General features: G+C 36.1%; 1 protein-coding gene across 4 annotated transcripts in view; it reads right to left on the bottom strand.

The window, feature by feature from the left end:
- CDH18 (cadherin 18) overlaps positions 1–17,119 on the bottom strand; it is a 707,444-nt gene that overhangs the window by 201,648 nt on the left and 488,677 nt on the right. For all 4 annotated transcript variants that reach the window (XM_059694741.1, XM_059694743.1, XM_059694744.1 and 1 more), the window contains exon 2: positions 14,969–15,453. In XM_059694741.1, the coding sequence (XP_059550724.1) occupies positions 14,969–15,196 (228 nt within the window). In that variant the 5' untranslated portion in view covers positions 15,197–15,453. The remainder of the gene's footprint in view (positions 1–14,968; positions 15,454–17,119) is intronic.

The raw sequence follows: 17,119 nt of genomic DNA, 5'->3' as shown, positions 1-17,119 counted from the left end.
ACAAATACACTCTACTGAATTTTAACAAAGGTACAAAACCAATTCAGAGGAAGGATAGTCTTTACAATATATTATGCTGGTTCTACCTATTTTGACTTCTATAGGCAACATTTTTTATTTTATTTTATTTTTTAATATATTTTATTGATTTTTTACAGAGAGGAAGGAGAGGGATAGAGAGTTAGAAACATCAATGAGAGAGAAACATTGATCAGCTGCCTCTTGTACATCCCCTACTGCGGATGGGCCCGCAACCAAGGTACATGCCCTTGACCAGAATCGAACCTGGGACTCTTCAGTCCACAGGCCGACACTGTATCCACTGAGCCAAAATGGTTAGGGCAGGTTAGGCAACATTTTTTTTTTTTAAATTGACGTTTGCATAAACACCTACTGTGTTTAAAATGTTAAATGAAACTGCATTTTAGACATAAATGTAAAACCTACAACTATTCAATTTTGGGATAGCAAGGGGAAAAGAAGATAAAATGTTGGTACCTAGTACTAGGAGAAAAAATCTTAGATTTGGCATCAAAAGCATCATGCATAAAAGATAAACTGGAGCTAATTGAAATTTTAAAAAAATTTCTTTATATAACCTATATGAAGAGATTAAAAAGATAATTGCTCCCTAGAGACTGGGAACAAGAATTTGCAAATGAAATATCCAACAAATGGTGCTTATCATATTTAAGAACTCCCAAGACTTATCAGTTAAAAAAACTGAAAGTGAATAAAGGACCTGGAAAGATAGTTAATCCAAGATATGCATTGCAAAGAAGCATGTGGAAAGGTTTCAAATATCATTGGGCATTAGGTAAAAGATAAATTAGAATCCCATGAGCTATCACAACTCACTTACCAGAATAGCTGAAATAAAAAACAGCAACAACATTAAATACTGGGGAAGATGTAAAGCATTAGATCACTGAGATATTGCTGGTGAGGATGTAAAATATTACAACCACTCTAGAAAATTTGACACTTCCTTACAAAGAGTAAATATGCTATAACTATTCAACTCAGCAATTGTATACCCTAACATTTATCCTGAAGAAAAGAAACTGTGTTCACACAAACACCTGTAAATAACTGTTCAGAGCTTTATTTGTACCAGGTAATAGCCCCAAAATGAAATCAGCCCAGATGTCCTTCAGCAGACGAGTAATTAAGCAATCTGTGGCACATTTCTATCCTAGAGCAAAAGATTGATACACACAACAACAACTTGAGTGAATCTCCAGACTTATCCTGAATGAACAGCAGCCAATCCCAAATAGTTACAAGTTATATATTTCTACAATACATGAAATGACAAAATTGTAGAAAAGAACACATTGATTTTTGTTAGGGTTAGTGATATTGGGGGATGGAGTGGTGGCGGGAGGGAAAATTGGTGTGGTTACCAGAGGAAAATGAGGAATCCTTGTGGTGTTGTAATTGTTCAGTAGGGCACATGTAGGCCTATGCAGATGATAACTGTTTTTATAGAACTTAAAGCTCACAGAGAGACATGTATCAGTACAAGAAGACTTTTGGAAATCTGAATAAAATTAGTAGATTGTATCAATGTCAATATCCTGGTTGTGATAATAATGGAAAAATTATAGAAAAAACACTTGATTTCTCCAAGAAGAAAACCAGTTATCAACCTCTCCCCAAAATAGTTCATATTCTTAGGAAAAAATGTAATGTAAGTTAAGATGCCTAGGAGAAGTAACCAAGGGTACTAGTGATGAAGGTAGACAAAATCCTGTCATCTATATCAATGCCTAATGCTTTCTGTAGTCAGTGTTAGGGCTTCCTTTATTCTTATCCCAAAAAGTAGAAGTGACTGTGCCTATCTCTAATTAAATGGGGAAGAAATGAACATGTCAATAATTTACATATGTTAAGAAGACAACCAATGGAAGAACTATACGGTTAGTGATAAAATTATATGGAAAGAACAAAAAAAGAGATAGGATACGTAAACCAGTAGATCTCATATACCAAAGTAGGAAATCAAGATAAAATCTAGTCATCCTATCTAATAATAGAGAAACGTGGTAATTAACCATAACTTTGCTACCCTTCCCATTGGCTAATCAGCGAGATATGCAAATTAACTGCCAACCAAGATGGCGGCCAGCAGCCAGGCAGTGGAAGCGAACAGGAGGCTTGCTTTCTCCAGTGATGGAGGAAGCCAAGGTTCACTGCTGGCCTCTGAGCTGCAAGAAACAATGTTGCAATTATAGAAGGTAAATAAACCCAGAAACCGGCTTTCAGCTGTCAGAGCTGGAGATAGCAGGACTGCAACAGTGTTACAATTACAGAACCCAAATAAACCCAGATACCTGCTTTCAGCAGCCGAGGCCTCAGAGCTGGAGCTGAGCCTCAAAGCTAAAGCCGGCTCTCAGTTCCAGTGACAGCCATAGAAGGTAAATAAATCACAGAATAAAAAAGAAAAAAGGAGATGTTGGGAGCTTCAGTCACCCGCCAGCCTGAAAACAGCCCTCAGCCCCTCACCCAGACTGGCCAGGCACCCCAGTGGGGACCCCCACCCTGAAGGGGGTGTGACCAGCTGCAAACAGCCATCATCCCCTCATCCAGGCTGGCCAGGCACCCAAGCGGGCCCCGACCCTGATCTGGGACACCCTTCAGGGCAAACCAGCTGGCCCCCACCTGTGCACCAGGCCTCTATCCTATATAGTAAAAGGGTAATATGCAAACTGACCCTAACAGCAGAAGGACTGGGAATGACTGGTCACTATGACACACACTGACCACCAGGTGGCAGACGCTCAATGCAGGAGCTGCCCCCTGGTGGTGAGGGCGCTCTCACATGGGAGGAGCTCTGTTCAGCCACAAGCCAGGCTGATGGCTGCCAGTACAGCGGTGGTGGTGGGAGCCTCTCCTGCCTCCTCAGCAGCGCTAAGGATGTCCGACTGCAACTTAGGTCTGCTCCCTGCTGGCAAGTGGGCATCCCCTGAAGGCTGCTGGGCTGACAGAGGGATGTCTGATTGCCATCTTAGGCCCAATGCCCCAGAGAGTGGGCCTAAGCCAGCAGGTGGTCATCCCCTGAGGGGTCCCAGACTGCGAGAGGGCACAGGCGGGGCTGAGGGACCCCCTCCCCCGCGAGTGCACAAATTTTTGTGCACCGGACCTCTAGTGTTAAAATAAAAGAACTAAAATATTACAAAGTGACTTTTATCTTTAAAGAAGGGCTGTGAGAAGGGAATGTTAGTCAAGAAGAAGATTAATTTTGTTATGTGCTTTAGTGCTAATTTGTCTTCCCCCTATGTACATGTATAATATCAATAAAAATTAAAATAAACATAAAATAATAAAGATAATATAAAGACATGTATGTAGAGGAAAAATACTCAGTCTTATTAACAATATATTTTTAAAGGGGGAGAATTCTTTTATTTAGAAGTTTCAGCATTATTCAGGATCATGCAAAAAGATTAAGCTCATATATGTTCCATTAAGATAATCATTATTTTTTCAGGTGCCATTATTAAGAGATAGTATAGCTATTTTCAAGACCAACGAAGATTCTTCTCATTTTACTCAAGGTATCCTTATGTATCATTATTAAACTGAGCCTAAAAACTAGTGGTTCTGAAAAACACTCATTTAGGACAGTGTTGCTTACTTTAAAAATGCTGATATTGGCTCCTGTTTTCAGATTTCCTGACTTAATTGAGCCAATGTACAGTTTGAACTTGAGGGTTTTTATGAACTTCCCTTCCCACCTAATCCTAACATCCAAGAAAGGTTGAAAACTACAGCTATGCCCCTCATCAATGTTTGTGCCAGAGTAAAATATCCCAGATCAAAGACTTGTTTTTAATACATTAACTTCATGTACCATACACTTATCTCCTTGCTATTTTCAACTTTTCTTATAGACACAAAGATAAATGCAGCCTCAAAGCATAGAAGAAACTACTTACATGCAAATTAACCGCTTTCCAGAAAGTCTGTCTTGCACAGCTGCACTGCCTTTGACGCTCCTCCCCCAGAAATATAAATATTTACTTAACGTTTGTGCCGATGATTGATGATAATTAGATATTATTTTATCCTTCTGCATCTAAATGTTTATAAAAATAGTAATAAAAATCAAACCTCTTCATGGCCAATTTAATTCAATGGGACAATAATAACAGGGTTCAAAGAACAAGACTAACAATGGCAATGCCAGAAGAAGGAACACAACATAAACTCATAATACAGGTCATGGAAGAGCAGAATGTAATTCCAAGTAAAAAAAATATATACGTCTCTCTTACCGCATCTCCTTCCTGTTTAGTGCGCTCTCATTTTAATTAAAAGTAGTTTATATTGCCTTGAATCCTACAGACGCATTTAACACTTCTCATAATTTTGATATAACAATAGAGAGAACTCATGCATGCAAAGCAGCTAATGAACTGAACAAGCAATTACCGAGCAGACAAGGTATTTCAGAACAAGTTTATGAATCATTATAAAAATACATTATAAAATATATGTAGTGATAATCCCTTTCTTAAAAAAATTGGTAGTCACTGAAGAGAATTCAAAAAGGAAAGATAGTGACCTCTAATTAGTCTGAGTTCTATTTCTTTAAAAATAGGATGTATTTTAAAATGGAATGTACTGACTGTATCTTGGTGACACAATCAATAAAATAAGATAATGAAGTAAAATAAAATTCAAATATATTCAACTTTCCCATATAGATTGGGAATTATTTTAAATTATATACTGTGTGTGTGTGCACATGGGTGTGTGCACACGTGCGCACACACATGCATGTATTTTAAGTGTCTTTTGTGCACTCCACATCTGACTTGGGAAAAATCAGTACCCCATTGTGAGACTTTTGACAAAGAGAGAGCTTTGTCTCAATTATGGAACCTCAAGAGCCAGACTGCATCTTCCCTGCATCTTCCTCCTGGGAGCAGCCAAGCCACAGGCATATGACTTAGGCTAGGCCAACACATGCTCCCGTCTGGAGCTTTGAAACTGTTGGTCAGTGACAAAGACCAACGGACAAAGTAGGCATTATTTATGTCCATGTTTTCAACAACACAATGGCGACAGCAGTACAAGTCCAGAGGCAGAGGTGTCTGTGTCAATTTTCTGACATTTTTCCTTGGGTAGCATCTTCTTCCCTGGGTCCCTGCTTTATTTCCACACTGATGCAAATGGCTTTTCTGCCAATTCTATGGGCTACCTAACATCCATTTGGAAAGTTATTTGTGCAATTTTAAATGGAATTTCATCAAATTTCTCATTATCAAAATTAGAGTCCAGAATAAAACAATAATGAAAAACTGATCTTAGAATCCTACACACAAAAAATAATGATTCAATTAAAAAAAAGAAAGCATTTACTATCCACAGTTTGAATTAAAAAACAAAAGCAGCGCAGCTAGTGTGGCTTAGTGGTTGAAGATGGACCTATGAACCAGGAGGTAGAGGTTCAATTCCTGGTCAGGGCACATGCCTGGGTTGCAGGCTCAATCCCCAGTGTGGGGCGTGCAGGAGGCCACTGATCGGTGATTCTCTCTCATCATTGATGTTTATATCTGTCTTTCCCTCTCTCTTCCTCTCTGAAATCAATAAAAATATATTTAAAATTAATGAATTAATTTTTAAAAAAAGAGAGTAAAGGTTGTGTATAGGCCAGTGATGGCGAACCTTTTGAGCTCAGCGTGTCAGCATTTTGAAAAACCCTAACTTAACTCTGGTGCCGTGTCACATATAGAAATTTTTTGATATTTGCAACCATAGTAAAACAAAGACTTATATTTTTGATATTTATTTTATATATATATATATATATATATATATATATATATATATATATATATATATATATATATGCCATTTAACAAAGAAAAATCAACCAAAAGAATGAGTTCGCGTGTCACCTCTGACACGCGTGTCATAGGTTCGCCATCACTGGTATAGGCAATGAAAAAATCAAACCCAGAGAAAGAACAAAGGTAGGAGCAATGAGGAACAAATATATTGATAAATGTGGGTAAATTTCAGAAAAAAAAAATATTTAAATGGTTTTAATAATAATGAAAAATCAAGAAGGTACTTTAAAAAATGAGAAAGATACTAGACAAATTTGACATAAAAAAGAAGTGATTAATGTTTAAACACCCTATGATAGTTGTATTGTTTAAGATAACTGTAATAGAATAAAGTTATCAACTTTAAACTTTATAAAGTACCCATTAAAAGGAAATAGGGCATCCTCATCTTTCAGAAAGCAGTAAACTGAACCCAAAAAGTTTAACATAGAATCAAACAGGAGTTAAATGCTGTTAAGTATGTTAGGCATATAAATAAGTATACACTTAATACAATACTACTACTAAGAAGAAAAACAGTAAGTAATAGCTTAAAAACAATTTGGCATAGTAGGCATGTAAAACTAGAAAACACATTAAGTGATAAATTTTGACCATTTTATGTTCTTATTATTCAGGACGAAGGTAGAGATATGAAGTTTTCCACTGAAGTAAAATATGCATGCAAAAATTACAAACAAACACAAATATAAAAAAACATACAATATAAAAATTCCAAACTGGTAGAGCGAAATCCCAATAGACATCATTATGGGAGAATAAAAACAGAAAAAAAATAACAACAACAACAAACAAGACAAACACATACTGCACATACAATACAAAATAAATTGTCAGTAATAAGCCAATGTATATTGGAATTCACATTAAACAATGGAATAAAATTATACCTTAGAAAAATAAATTTTCAGAATGTATAAAAAAGCTAAAAGTTAAAACTAATCTGTATGTGTATTATAAAAGAAGCATGTAAAATATCCTTCTAGTGATATAATAGCATGGACAAAATATTCTAAAACACTTTGACCAAGAAAAACATGTTATGAGGATGTCAATTTCAGGTAAACACTGACACTTATTGCCATTTTGGGCTGGATAATTATTTGCTGGGCAGGGGAGAGGGATGCTGTCTAGATGTTACAGAATGTGTAGCAGTATCCCTGGCCTCTAATAACTAACTGCCAATAACACCACATCCCCGCTTGTCACATTAGAACTTTCAACAATTGGCCCTTTTGACTTTATGGCCTTGTTTTTTAATTAAAATAATAAATTCTATTTATAGGTTTATTAATATGAAGACTAATATAATGTATACTGTATTATATTTACTTTCATATTTTATTTTATTTCTTTTTTCTTTTTCTTGTTAATCCTCACCTGAGAATATTTTTCCATTGATCTTTTAGAGAGAATGGAAGAGAAAGGGAAAGATGGAGTGAGAGAAGCATCGATATGAAAGAAACACATTGATTGGTTGCCTCTTCTTGTACATGCCCTGACCAGGGCCCAGGCCGAGGAGGAGCTTGCAGCCAAGGTAGGTGCCCTTGACCAGAATCGAACCCAGGACACTTTGGTCCACAGGCCCATGCTCTATCCATTGAGCCAAATTGGCTAGGGCTCAAATTTTATTCTTATTTAAAAATGCATTAAAGATTTTTCCTTTAAGTATCTTTGACCTTAGTGATTATGCCAACTGTAACCAATAGATAATTTAGTGGAGCTGCAAAAAAAAGTATCCAGATATTGACAAATGCCCCCAGGGGTCAAAGTCACCTCTAGTTCAGCAATATTCGCACAGACACACACACAGGTGGGTACAATTATATAGCAGTATAATATGAACAAATACGTATGATGAACCCATAATATATTTATTTCTTTGCATTGATGACCTTTTAAAAATTGTCAGTGTAGTCCTAACTGGTTTAGCTCAGTGGATAGAGCATCGGCCTGCAGACTGAAGGGTCCCAGGTTTGATTCTGGTCAAGGGCATGTGACTTGGTTGCGGGCACATCCCCAGTGGGGGGTGGGCAGGAGGCAGCTGATCAATGTTTGCCTCTCATCGATGTTTCGCTCTATCCCTCTCTCTTCCTCTCTGTAAAAAAATCAATAAAAATATATTAAAAAATAAATAAATAAAATTAAAAAATAAAATTGTCAGTGTAGCATTAAGGAAGGCTATATAATGAATGCTACAGCTGTTTAATCACAAACATTTTTAAATTATGCAAATAAAATACCATTTATTCTCTAAAAATATGACTAAATTATAAAGCATTACAAATTAAATGAAATATAAGCCAAACCATGTTTCTTTTTAATGCTTTCAAGTTCCTATAGGATGGATCTAAATAGTTAAATTTCTATTACAACTATTGAGAAAGTTATATTCATATAAAACTGAGTACCATAATTAATTTCACATGCCATCATGTCATCACACTGTCATCTGTATAAAATTTAAATGTCATGTTTTGATACAGAAAGTTTTCCATTTTAAGAAAGTTATGATAAAAAAATGTTCATAAAATTATCATCTTGACAATATTAAATGACAATTGGGACCATTTCTTGCTGTGCATTTAATTTAAATTCAGAGTTCATGATGACATTAAAGCTATCATATTTTTTTCCCCAAAAAGCTTAAACCTTGTCATTCATTTTTACATAATGTAGTCTCTTTTTAACCTCAAAACCATCCTTTAATTTAAAACTACAGTACTCCATATTCAGAGAGATTTGAAGGTTCTTTTTAAAGAAAGAAAAAATATAGGATAATGACAGCAATAGTGATGATGAAAGGGGGATTTCATGCACTATTACTAGAAACTAATTTTCATTAAAGAATCAGATGTGTTATGATTTCTCCTTTGGCAGTGCCGTAACTAATCCCTCTTCCCACGAAGAGGTCACTTAACTGTTTCAAGCATCGTTGGTTTTTATTACTTGAGGGACTTGGCAAAATGATTTCTTAGTTCCATTATATTGCCAGAATTCCCCCTTACCCTCCATATGTTTGCTGTTTTTCCATAAAACAAATTGTGAATAATTCCATAGAATCTATACTCCTCTACACACAAATGTAAGATGTAGGTAGGGAGGTGAGGGAGACTGGTAGAATTTTAGAACTAACCTCTTAACAGATATAAGCAATATCTTCTACATATTATGGTTTATATCTAAAAAATTCTAAGTTATAAGCAGATACACCAAAAATGCAGGAAAGTAAATATGAAGAATGTAATTCATATGTTTATCCTGAAAATTTTTAAGTTTTTATAATCTTTTATTATAAACTATATGTTAATATCAATGTACCCCTAAACCTAGCATAATATTGTTAATAGTGAGTTAAGTAGGAATACAAATTTTGGTCTCTTACCTCTTGTTTATTACGTCAATTCCCTTCTCTTTTATATATCAAACTAGAGGCCCGGTGCATGAATTTGTGCACAGGTGGGGTCCCTTGGCCTGGCCAGCAATCGACGCCTATCTGGGAGCCCACCAGCAGGGGGGAGGGGACACAGAGTTTGTTTGGTGGGGGTTAGGGGCTGTGCCAGCTAGGGGGAGGGTCCACAGGAGGTTGGCTGCGGAAGCACACTGACCACCAGGGGGGTTGAGAACATCTACCCCCTGGTGGTTAGTGTGTGTTATAGTGGCTGGTCGACTGTTTTTTCTGGTTGTTCTGGTCGTTTGGTCGTAATGGTCGCTTAGGCTTTTATATATATAGATAATGCAATGTGGACAATATCTGCTTTGAGATATTCTAAATAAACACAGAATTTCCTTTATTTCTTATATGAGAATGTTTTGCCAGTTAAAGAAGTCATTTATAATGTTATTAAAATGGAAATAATATGTACTTATGGAGCACAACATTTAGCTAATCACATTTACTACTTGAAGTATAGAAAGCTTATTACCAGTATTGTGTGTTGATAGAAATACTTCTAGTATGTACACTTGGTGAAATTTCACCAGTTAGATATGATTAAATATTTCTAATGTACACCAGTAAGGAATACTACTTTTTGCAACTACAACCTGAATACCAAGGATATATTATTTTTTTAGCAAATATGAGATACATGCAATACAGCCAATGGATAGTGCTAAAAATAAGGATTCAAATATATTCAAAATAATACTTTCTGCTATGTAACATAGCATTCCATTTTTACACCATTCTTTTTTTAATTGGTAATATGTTCTAATATATAAGATAAACTGTAGATATTAAGTTTTAAAAAATGCATTTTTATCTAATGCCTCTAACTGAATCAATATTCTAAAATTTCAGAAGTATCCAAATTAAATAAAAATACAGTTTTAGTCAAAATAATGCTAAGAATTACTATGTTGAAATACTAAACTCTTATAAAGTAAAAATCATAAATTCAAAGACAAATGGTAACTATAAAAAATTATGGGTAACATATTACTGGCAAATAATAATTGTACTATTATATACAACAGTACTAATTGGTAAGTTAAAGAAACTAAAAAAATGTAAGATGAAAAAAAATATATATATAAAATTAAGGGCCATGTGAAGTGATAGTAAAAATATTCATCGCCCCAAAAATATGAAAAACATGATCAATTTTATTCATAATAAGAGAAATGGATGCCAACATTATAAGGAGATGTAATTTTTCACTGATATATTTACAAAATTCCAACTTTTACAGTCCTATTTGTGGGTATTGCTTAGAAATAAAATTCCTCTTATATATCACTGAGAGTTCTGCAAATATTACAATACCTATAGAGAGGGATCAAGTAATTTCTACCAAAATTAAAGATTCATTGATCTTTGAATCAGAATTTCACTTCTAGAAATCTCTCTGTAGATATTCATATATATATATATATATATATATATATATATATATATATATATATATATATATATATGCTAAAGTGTATGTGTACCAGGACATTTGCTATACTCTTGCATGTAATGTAACAAAACAACCATAAAAACATTACATCAGAGTTAATGAACATTCATTCATTAGAATAAATATGGGGAAGTAGTATGCCAGCAAAACTGATGAAGTAAAGACCTCCAAAAAATTATCTCTCCCATAAAAGCAGTGATTAGTGAGAGATATTTTTTGTATCAATAATTATCACAATCTAACATGACTACAAATGGTTAGAGTTCATGGAGTACTTCCTAGTGAATTACCACATTTGCTCATTATAATGGGAACTGAGATTGATACAGTGTGAACAAAGATGAAATAGTCCCAACACCGGCCTTGAAAGTATTCCCAGTAGAGTAGGTAAGATAGACATTTTAACCAGGAGCTCACAAACATGTCCTGTAAATTATCATTAGTCAATATTATAGACTTTGCAGGCCTTATTCTTTCTTGCCACTACTCAGTTCTACCACTGTAGCTTAAAAATAGCCACATGCAAAACCTAAGTGCTGAGTGTAGCTGTATGCTAATAAAACATTATTTATGCAAACTGAAATTGGATTTCATATTAATTTTGAGTGTCACAAAATATTATTTTAAAAACTTAAAAGCTGTTTTTACCAATCCAAAAATAAAACAAAACTTCTTTAGTAAGCAAGTAAAACTAAAAATGCAACTAGCTGAATTAGGCATATAGGCTGTAGTTTAAATTACCTATGATCTAAACAATAAACCAAACTCTCTAATATACTTGAATTAGTAATTGAAATGTCAAACAGTATTTCCCAGTTTTACATGTAAGGGAATAGAAATGCAGGAAAATAAATAGACTTGCCAGTTTTAATACAGAAAATAAGCAGAGAAGCTGTAACTCAAACCCAGCTCTTTGCTCCCTAATCATTATTATCTCATGAAGGCAATGAGTCTACTCAACAATAGGTGTGATGTATGGTAGCCCTTTTAGGGTATGTGTGACATCTTAAAAAAAAATTATATTCTTTTTTTAATGGGATTTACGCCACACTGTTCAACTTTTGAAAAACTAAAAAATAGACTACATGGTCTATGGTGTTTTAAAATGATTTTCAAAAAGAGAGAACCCTGCCTGACTGGTGTTGCTCAGTGGTTGCGCATCAACGTCTGAACCAGGAGGTCACGGTTTGATTCCTGGTCAGGGCACATGTCCAGGTTGTGGGCTCAATCCCCAGTGTGGCACATGCAAGAGGCAGTTGATCAATGATTCTTTCTCATCGCTGATTTTTCTTTCTCCCTTCCTCTCCCTTCCTCTCTAAAATCAATAAAAAAATAAATTTTAAAAAAAGAGAACCCTTTTGTTTCAAAACTATAATGATATTACCATATAATTTGTTCCAGGAGTGAAGGGTTGACTCTCTAACAAATATGCTATTATATCTTCAGTATACTAAATAATCAATTATTTAAAAATATCTTTAACAAGTCTATGAGCTTAAATTAATAAGATATAGACACATGTTAGTTTTGTTATTAGATTTCCCCTGACCATTTCATTCTGGAAAAAAATTATGTAGCATCAAATATACACAGTTATAAAATATATATAATTGGTATATATGTGATACACACATACATATATTAGTTATACTATTTACCATTAGAAATGGCCTTATGATCATGGCCTTAGCCATATATAAATGTCTGAGTAGTGAATAACATATATTGACCAATGTCAACAAAATAAATTCTCTCATTATAAATCTAATCACTGACTAAAAAATTATCATAAAAATATGAGAAGTTGACATGTATCAAAAATACTCAGGTTTGAGTTTTGATCAAAAGTCCAGTGTTATCTATACTAATAAAAGGGTAATATGGTAATTAGACCAGGAGACCTTCCGGGAGACCAGCTGGGAGGCCAGTTGGGGGCCATGAGGCCAGCAGGGGAGGGCAGTTGGGGGCCATGAGGCTTGCTGGGGAGGGAAGTTGGGTGCAATTAGGCCTGTGGTGGCGGGGAAGTTGGGGGAGAGCAGGCCGATGGGGGGGGGGAGTTTGGGGAGATCAGGCCAGCAGGGGGGGGCAGTTGGGGGTGAGCAGGCTGGCAGGGGGAGCAGTTGGGAGCAAGCAGGCAAGTGGGGGGGCAGTGGGAGGTAAGCAGGTCGGAAGGGGTGGCAGTTAGGAGTGATCAGCTTGGCAGGGGGGGCAGTTGGGGATGAGTAGGCCAGTGGTGGGGGCAGTTGGGGGCAAGATCAGGCTGGTGGAGGGGGGGCAGTTGGGGGCAAGCAGGCCAGCAGGTGCACGGGCAGTTGGGGGTGATAAGGCCAGCAGAGGTGGGGCAGTTAGCGGTGATCAAGCCAGAAGTGGGGCAGTTGGGGGTGATCAGGCTGGCAGGCAGAGTGGTTAGGGGCGGTCAGGCAGGCAGGCAGGTGAGCGGTTAGGAGCCAGCAGTTCCGGATTTCAAGAGGGATAACTGACTGCTGGTTTAAGCCCGATCGCCACAGGGATCCCAGATTGAAGAGGGTGCAGGCCGGGTTGAAGGACACCCTCCTCATGCATGATTTCGTGTACTGGGCCACTAGTCTATAATAATAAAAGGGTAATATGCTAATTAGACCCAACGTCTTCCGGATGTCATTCTGGGCATCCTTCCTGACGAAGTCGGGGCCCGAGGAAAGCCAGTCTGGGTCCTGGGTGTCTGTGGGCAGCCTGAGGGAAGCTAGCCCGGGTCCCAGGTGCTGGAGGGAATCTGGTGCCGGCAGCAGGGGAAAGGAAGGGCTACTCTTACACAAATTTTCATGCATCGGGCTTCTAGTTTGCTTCATAATGTGAAATATAACTATGCATAAAAAATTAAAATGAAGGATTTAAGGATACTCCTGATGGAAAATTTTTTGTCCTTTTTTCCTCTCCTTTTTAAGGATTATAGTAAAGGGACTATGAAGTTCATAACAAAAATAATTTTCTAATAATTGAATATGCTATGCTTTTATTTTATACATGTTTTCCCATTTACTTCATGGAATACTTCGTAGGAAAAAAACAATATATGGGATGAAAATAAGTTTTTTGGTCTCGTTTTCATATGCATATGAGGATGATGGAATTGTTTGAGATCTTTTTTTGTGTGTTCCATATTCTGACTCCACAGCTCCTGCCTTGTATGGAAAATACAGCTGCAACCCAGCCCTTGTTGGACGAAGAGGGGAACAGATGGCTTGTGATCTTGTACTGCCTACACATTAAGGCAGTACCATGGCTTGGATTAAGTACTTTTTTTAATTTTTTTTGGTACTGACAATGCTAAAGTGAAAATAAATAGTCAAGCAGGGAGACGGAGCCTGCAGTCATGGAGATTCAACCGCTGTGCTTGCTGTTTTTCTCATAGGTACAGAGCTAACCTAAGTGGGGCTGCTTCCTAGATCGATGAGCAATTCATCAGAAGACCTCTGCACTTCCCACTCAATTGTTCTCCCTAGAGCCAGATGACACATGCTTAAACTGTCCCATTTACTGAGCACACAATTTCCTATAGGGTTTGGTAAGCCATTAAGTTGTTTTGTCTGGTATGAAAGAAAGGAAAGTTGGCCTGAATTTACTGATCATTTTATCAACTTCATTTAACCAAACCTGTTCATTTAGTGTATATTCAATGCATTTAAAATATATCAACAATTTTATGGAATATAATTTGGGGGATTAGAAAAAAATACATGTGCTTATAAAGGCTGACAAATTCAAATGCAATCTCTGTAATAGAACTATACTTATTAATATAGTGATGATATAGCATCTTCTTTTTAGCCTCATGAGTATTTGCAATAAATTTTAAAAATACAAATATTAATGTACTGATAAATGACATTGTGAATATACCTGCATGGTAATAAAGATACAATTACTTAATTGTGCATTCAATTAAGTGTTTTCATTTTATATATGAGAATAGAAAGAGTAATGTTTTGGTAAAGAACATTCAGTGTAGAATGCATGGACCAATGTTTAGAGAGATGTGACTTGATTGGTAAAGTTCATTTTTTGCAATCTTTATTTTAAACTGTTCAGTTTAACTTGTAGCATTCCATAACATAATTCACTTACCACTCCATATCTCTTCAAATCCAACTCCCATTTAACCCTAATAACACCTCAAAATTTCCCCAAGGAGGAAAAACAAACCAAACATCAAAAACTTACCTTTCCAACATATTGTGGATCGGGTCCCATATGTTCTTCTAAAACAAAGAACTGATTCCAAACCCATCCCCTTTTGGGACGATGGTGGACTTCGGTCTCGCCTTCGATGTGCTTGGTTTGATTTCTGGTCACCTTGACGGAGCTGTGGTGAGCAGTTCCATAACACCTCTGCACAAAACAGAGACACACGAGGACTGGACAGATGCAAGATGTGCTCGTAATTTTCATTGTAAGATAACTTTCCAGTTCACAGTTTTCTTTCTTTTCCTTGTTGGCTATAAATGCTTAGTGAGCATTCAGGAGAGAAGCCAAAGCATCCTTTGGAAGGACAGTCCAAAGTAAAGTGTTTAGCGTGTCCATGATTTAACCGTCCACCAGGGAAAGGTCAGATTGCATTTACATCCTGAAACACTTCAGAGATTCAAAACTGCAGTGGTCTGATTCTTAGTCTTCACAGTAGGTGAACACAGGCAACCATTTTCCACCTAATGGAAAGAGAGAAAATTATATACAGAACAAAACTTGATAGGTTTAAGTATTTGCTCTGAATGCAAAATATACTATTATGCAGTGTGATGCTGATAGGAAAGAACATGTGCAGATTATTATATAGACATCCATAAGCCTGTACACTGCACATGTTTTTCATGGACCTTCCTATCTTTACTACTAATCTTCATATACATTTAGACTAAACGTATATTTAGGATATTTATATGTTTCTTGAAACAACAAAAATGCAGCCCTAGGGAGTGTTTAAATGTTCAAAAACTGATGATGAGTGTGTGCACATGCCTGAGTGAAGTATGATTGCTTACAGTACATGATCTCTTAGGGACTCCATGCTAAGTGCAAATGTTTTGTTTGTTTGTTTTTATTCAGTTTTGTTGGATGTGAAAAAACTGTACTGGACATTAATTGTCTACTACATGTGACTCACTGAACTTCAACAAAATACACCATAGAGTTGAAAAATTGTCACAGACCATCACAACAATCCAGCAGGCACTTAAGCTACTTAGTAAGTAAAATAAAACAAAAAAGGATGATGGCTGAAAAAATGAAACTGAAAGTTACTCCATCCTCAGAGAGCAGATTGGCACAATCGATTGTAAGTAAGAATATCAACTGGCTCGGTCATGGCTTGCATGGATTTTGATAGGCCCGCAGATAACTACTCTATGGCGCAGTCTTAACATATAGGTGAGGCATATATTAAAGCATGGGAATAACACTACACATAATTGTAGTGTTATTAATTGTATATTTGTAGCCTTCCAAGGTAAGTTGTAAGGAAAAAAAGAGGGTGGCAAAAAGAACATAAAGTAAAAAGGTTTTGTTTTTCAAATGAAATGTTGCTGAATTGGACTTAGGTTTTAGTACAATTGGACAATAAAGTAAAACTTGAGAACGATTTATGGAAGATAAGAAATTAGTTGGTAGAGAAAATGGTGACTGATATTATTAGCTTATTGAAAAATAAAACTGTGTAGCAAGTTCTACTGCCTTTGTGTATGTGTGTATTTCAGTATGTGTTTAGAAAAATTATCCTGATTCAAGATTATAGCTATTCCATCTTGCAAAAATATTAGATGAATCACTTTCTCAGTCTATTAAATTCAACCCTATAAATCAGCACAAACTGAAATGTGGATCTAAATGAATCACAAAATGTTTGACATGACAATATAAATTATTTCAAAAATTGAGCATAAATAATCAGTCATTATATACCTCTTTTATACAGTTGGTAAAAATGTTTATAATGAGTAGGAAATGAATAAAAAAATCACATGAGCCTGGCCGGCGTGGATCAGTGGCTGAGCATCAACCTGTGAACCAGGAGGTCACAGTTCAATTGCCTGTCAGGACACTTGCTCCAGTTGTGGGTTTGATCCCCAGTGTGGGACATGCAGGAGGCAGCCTGTCAATGTTTCTTTCTCATCATTGATGTTTTTATCTCTCTCTCCTTCTTCCTTCTTCTCTGAAATTAATAAAAAACGATACTGTTTTTTTCTTTTTAAATCACATGAGGCCCAGAGCAAGGTGCTTTCCCTACTAGTATATTTGTCCACAAATTAGGGTTAACAGTAATGTTGACTTCACAGTTATGCAAGTATTGTATTGGACAAGAACTTGGAATTCATTTTA

Source organism: Myotis daubentonii, chromosome 4 (genome assembly GCF_963259705.1).
Source record: "Myotis daubentonii chromosome 4, mMyoDau2.1, whole genome shotgun sequence".
Taxonomy (NCBI): domain Eukaryota; kingdom Metazoa; phylum Chordata; class Mammalia; order Chiroptera; family Vespertilionidae; genus Myotis; species Myotis daubentonii.
The sequence above is the reverse complement of the archived record's forward strand: the minus strand, read 5'-3'. Positions and strand labels throughout refer to the sequence as shown.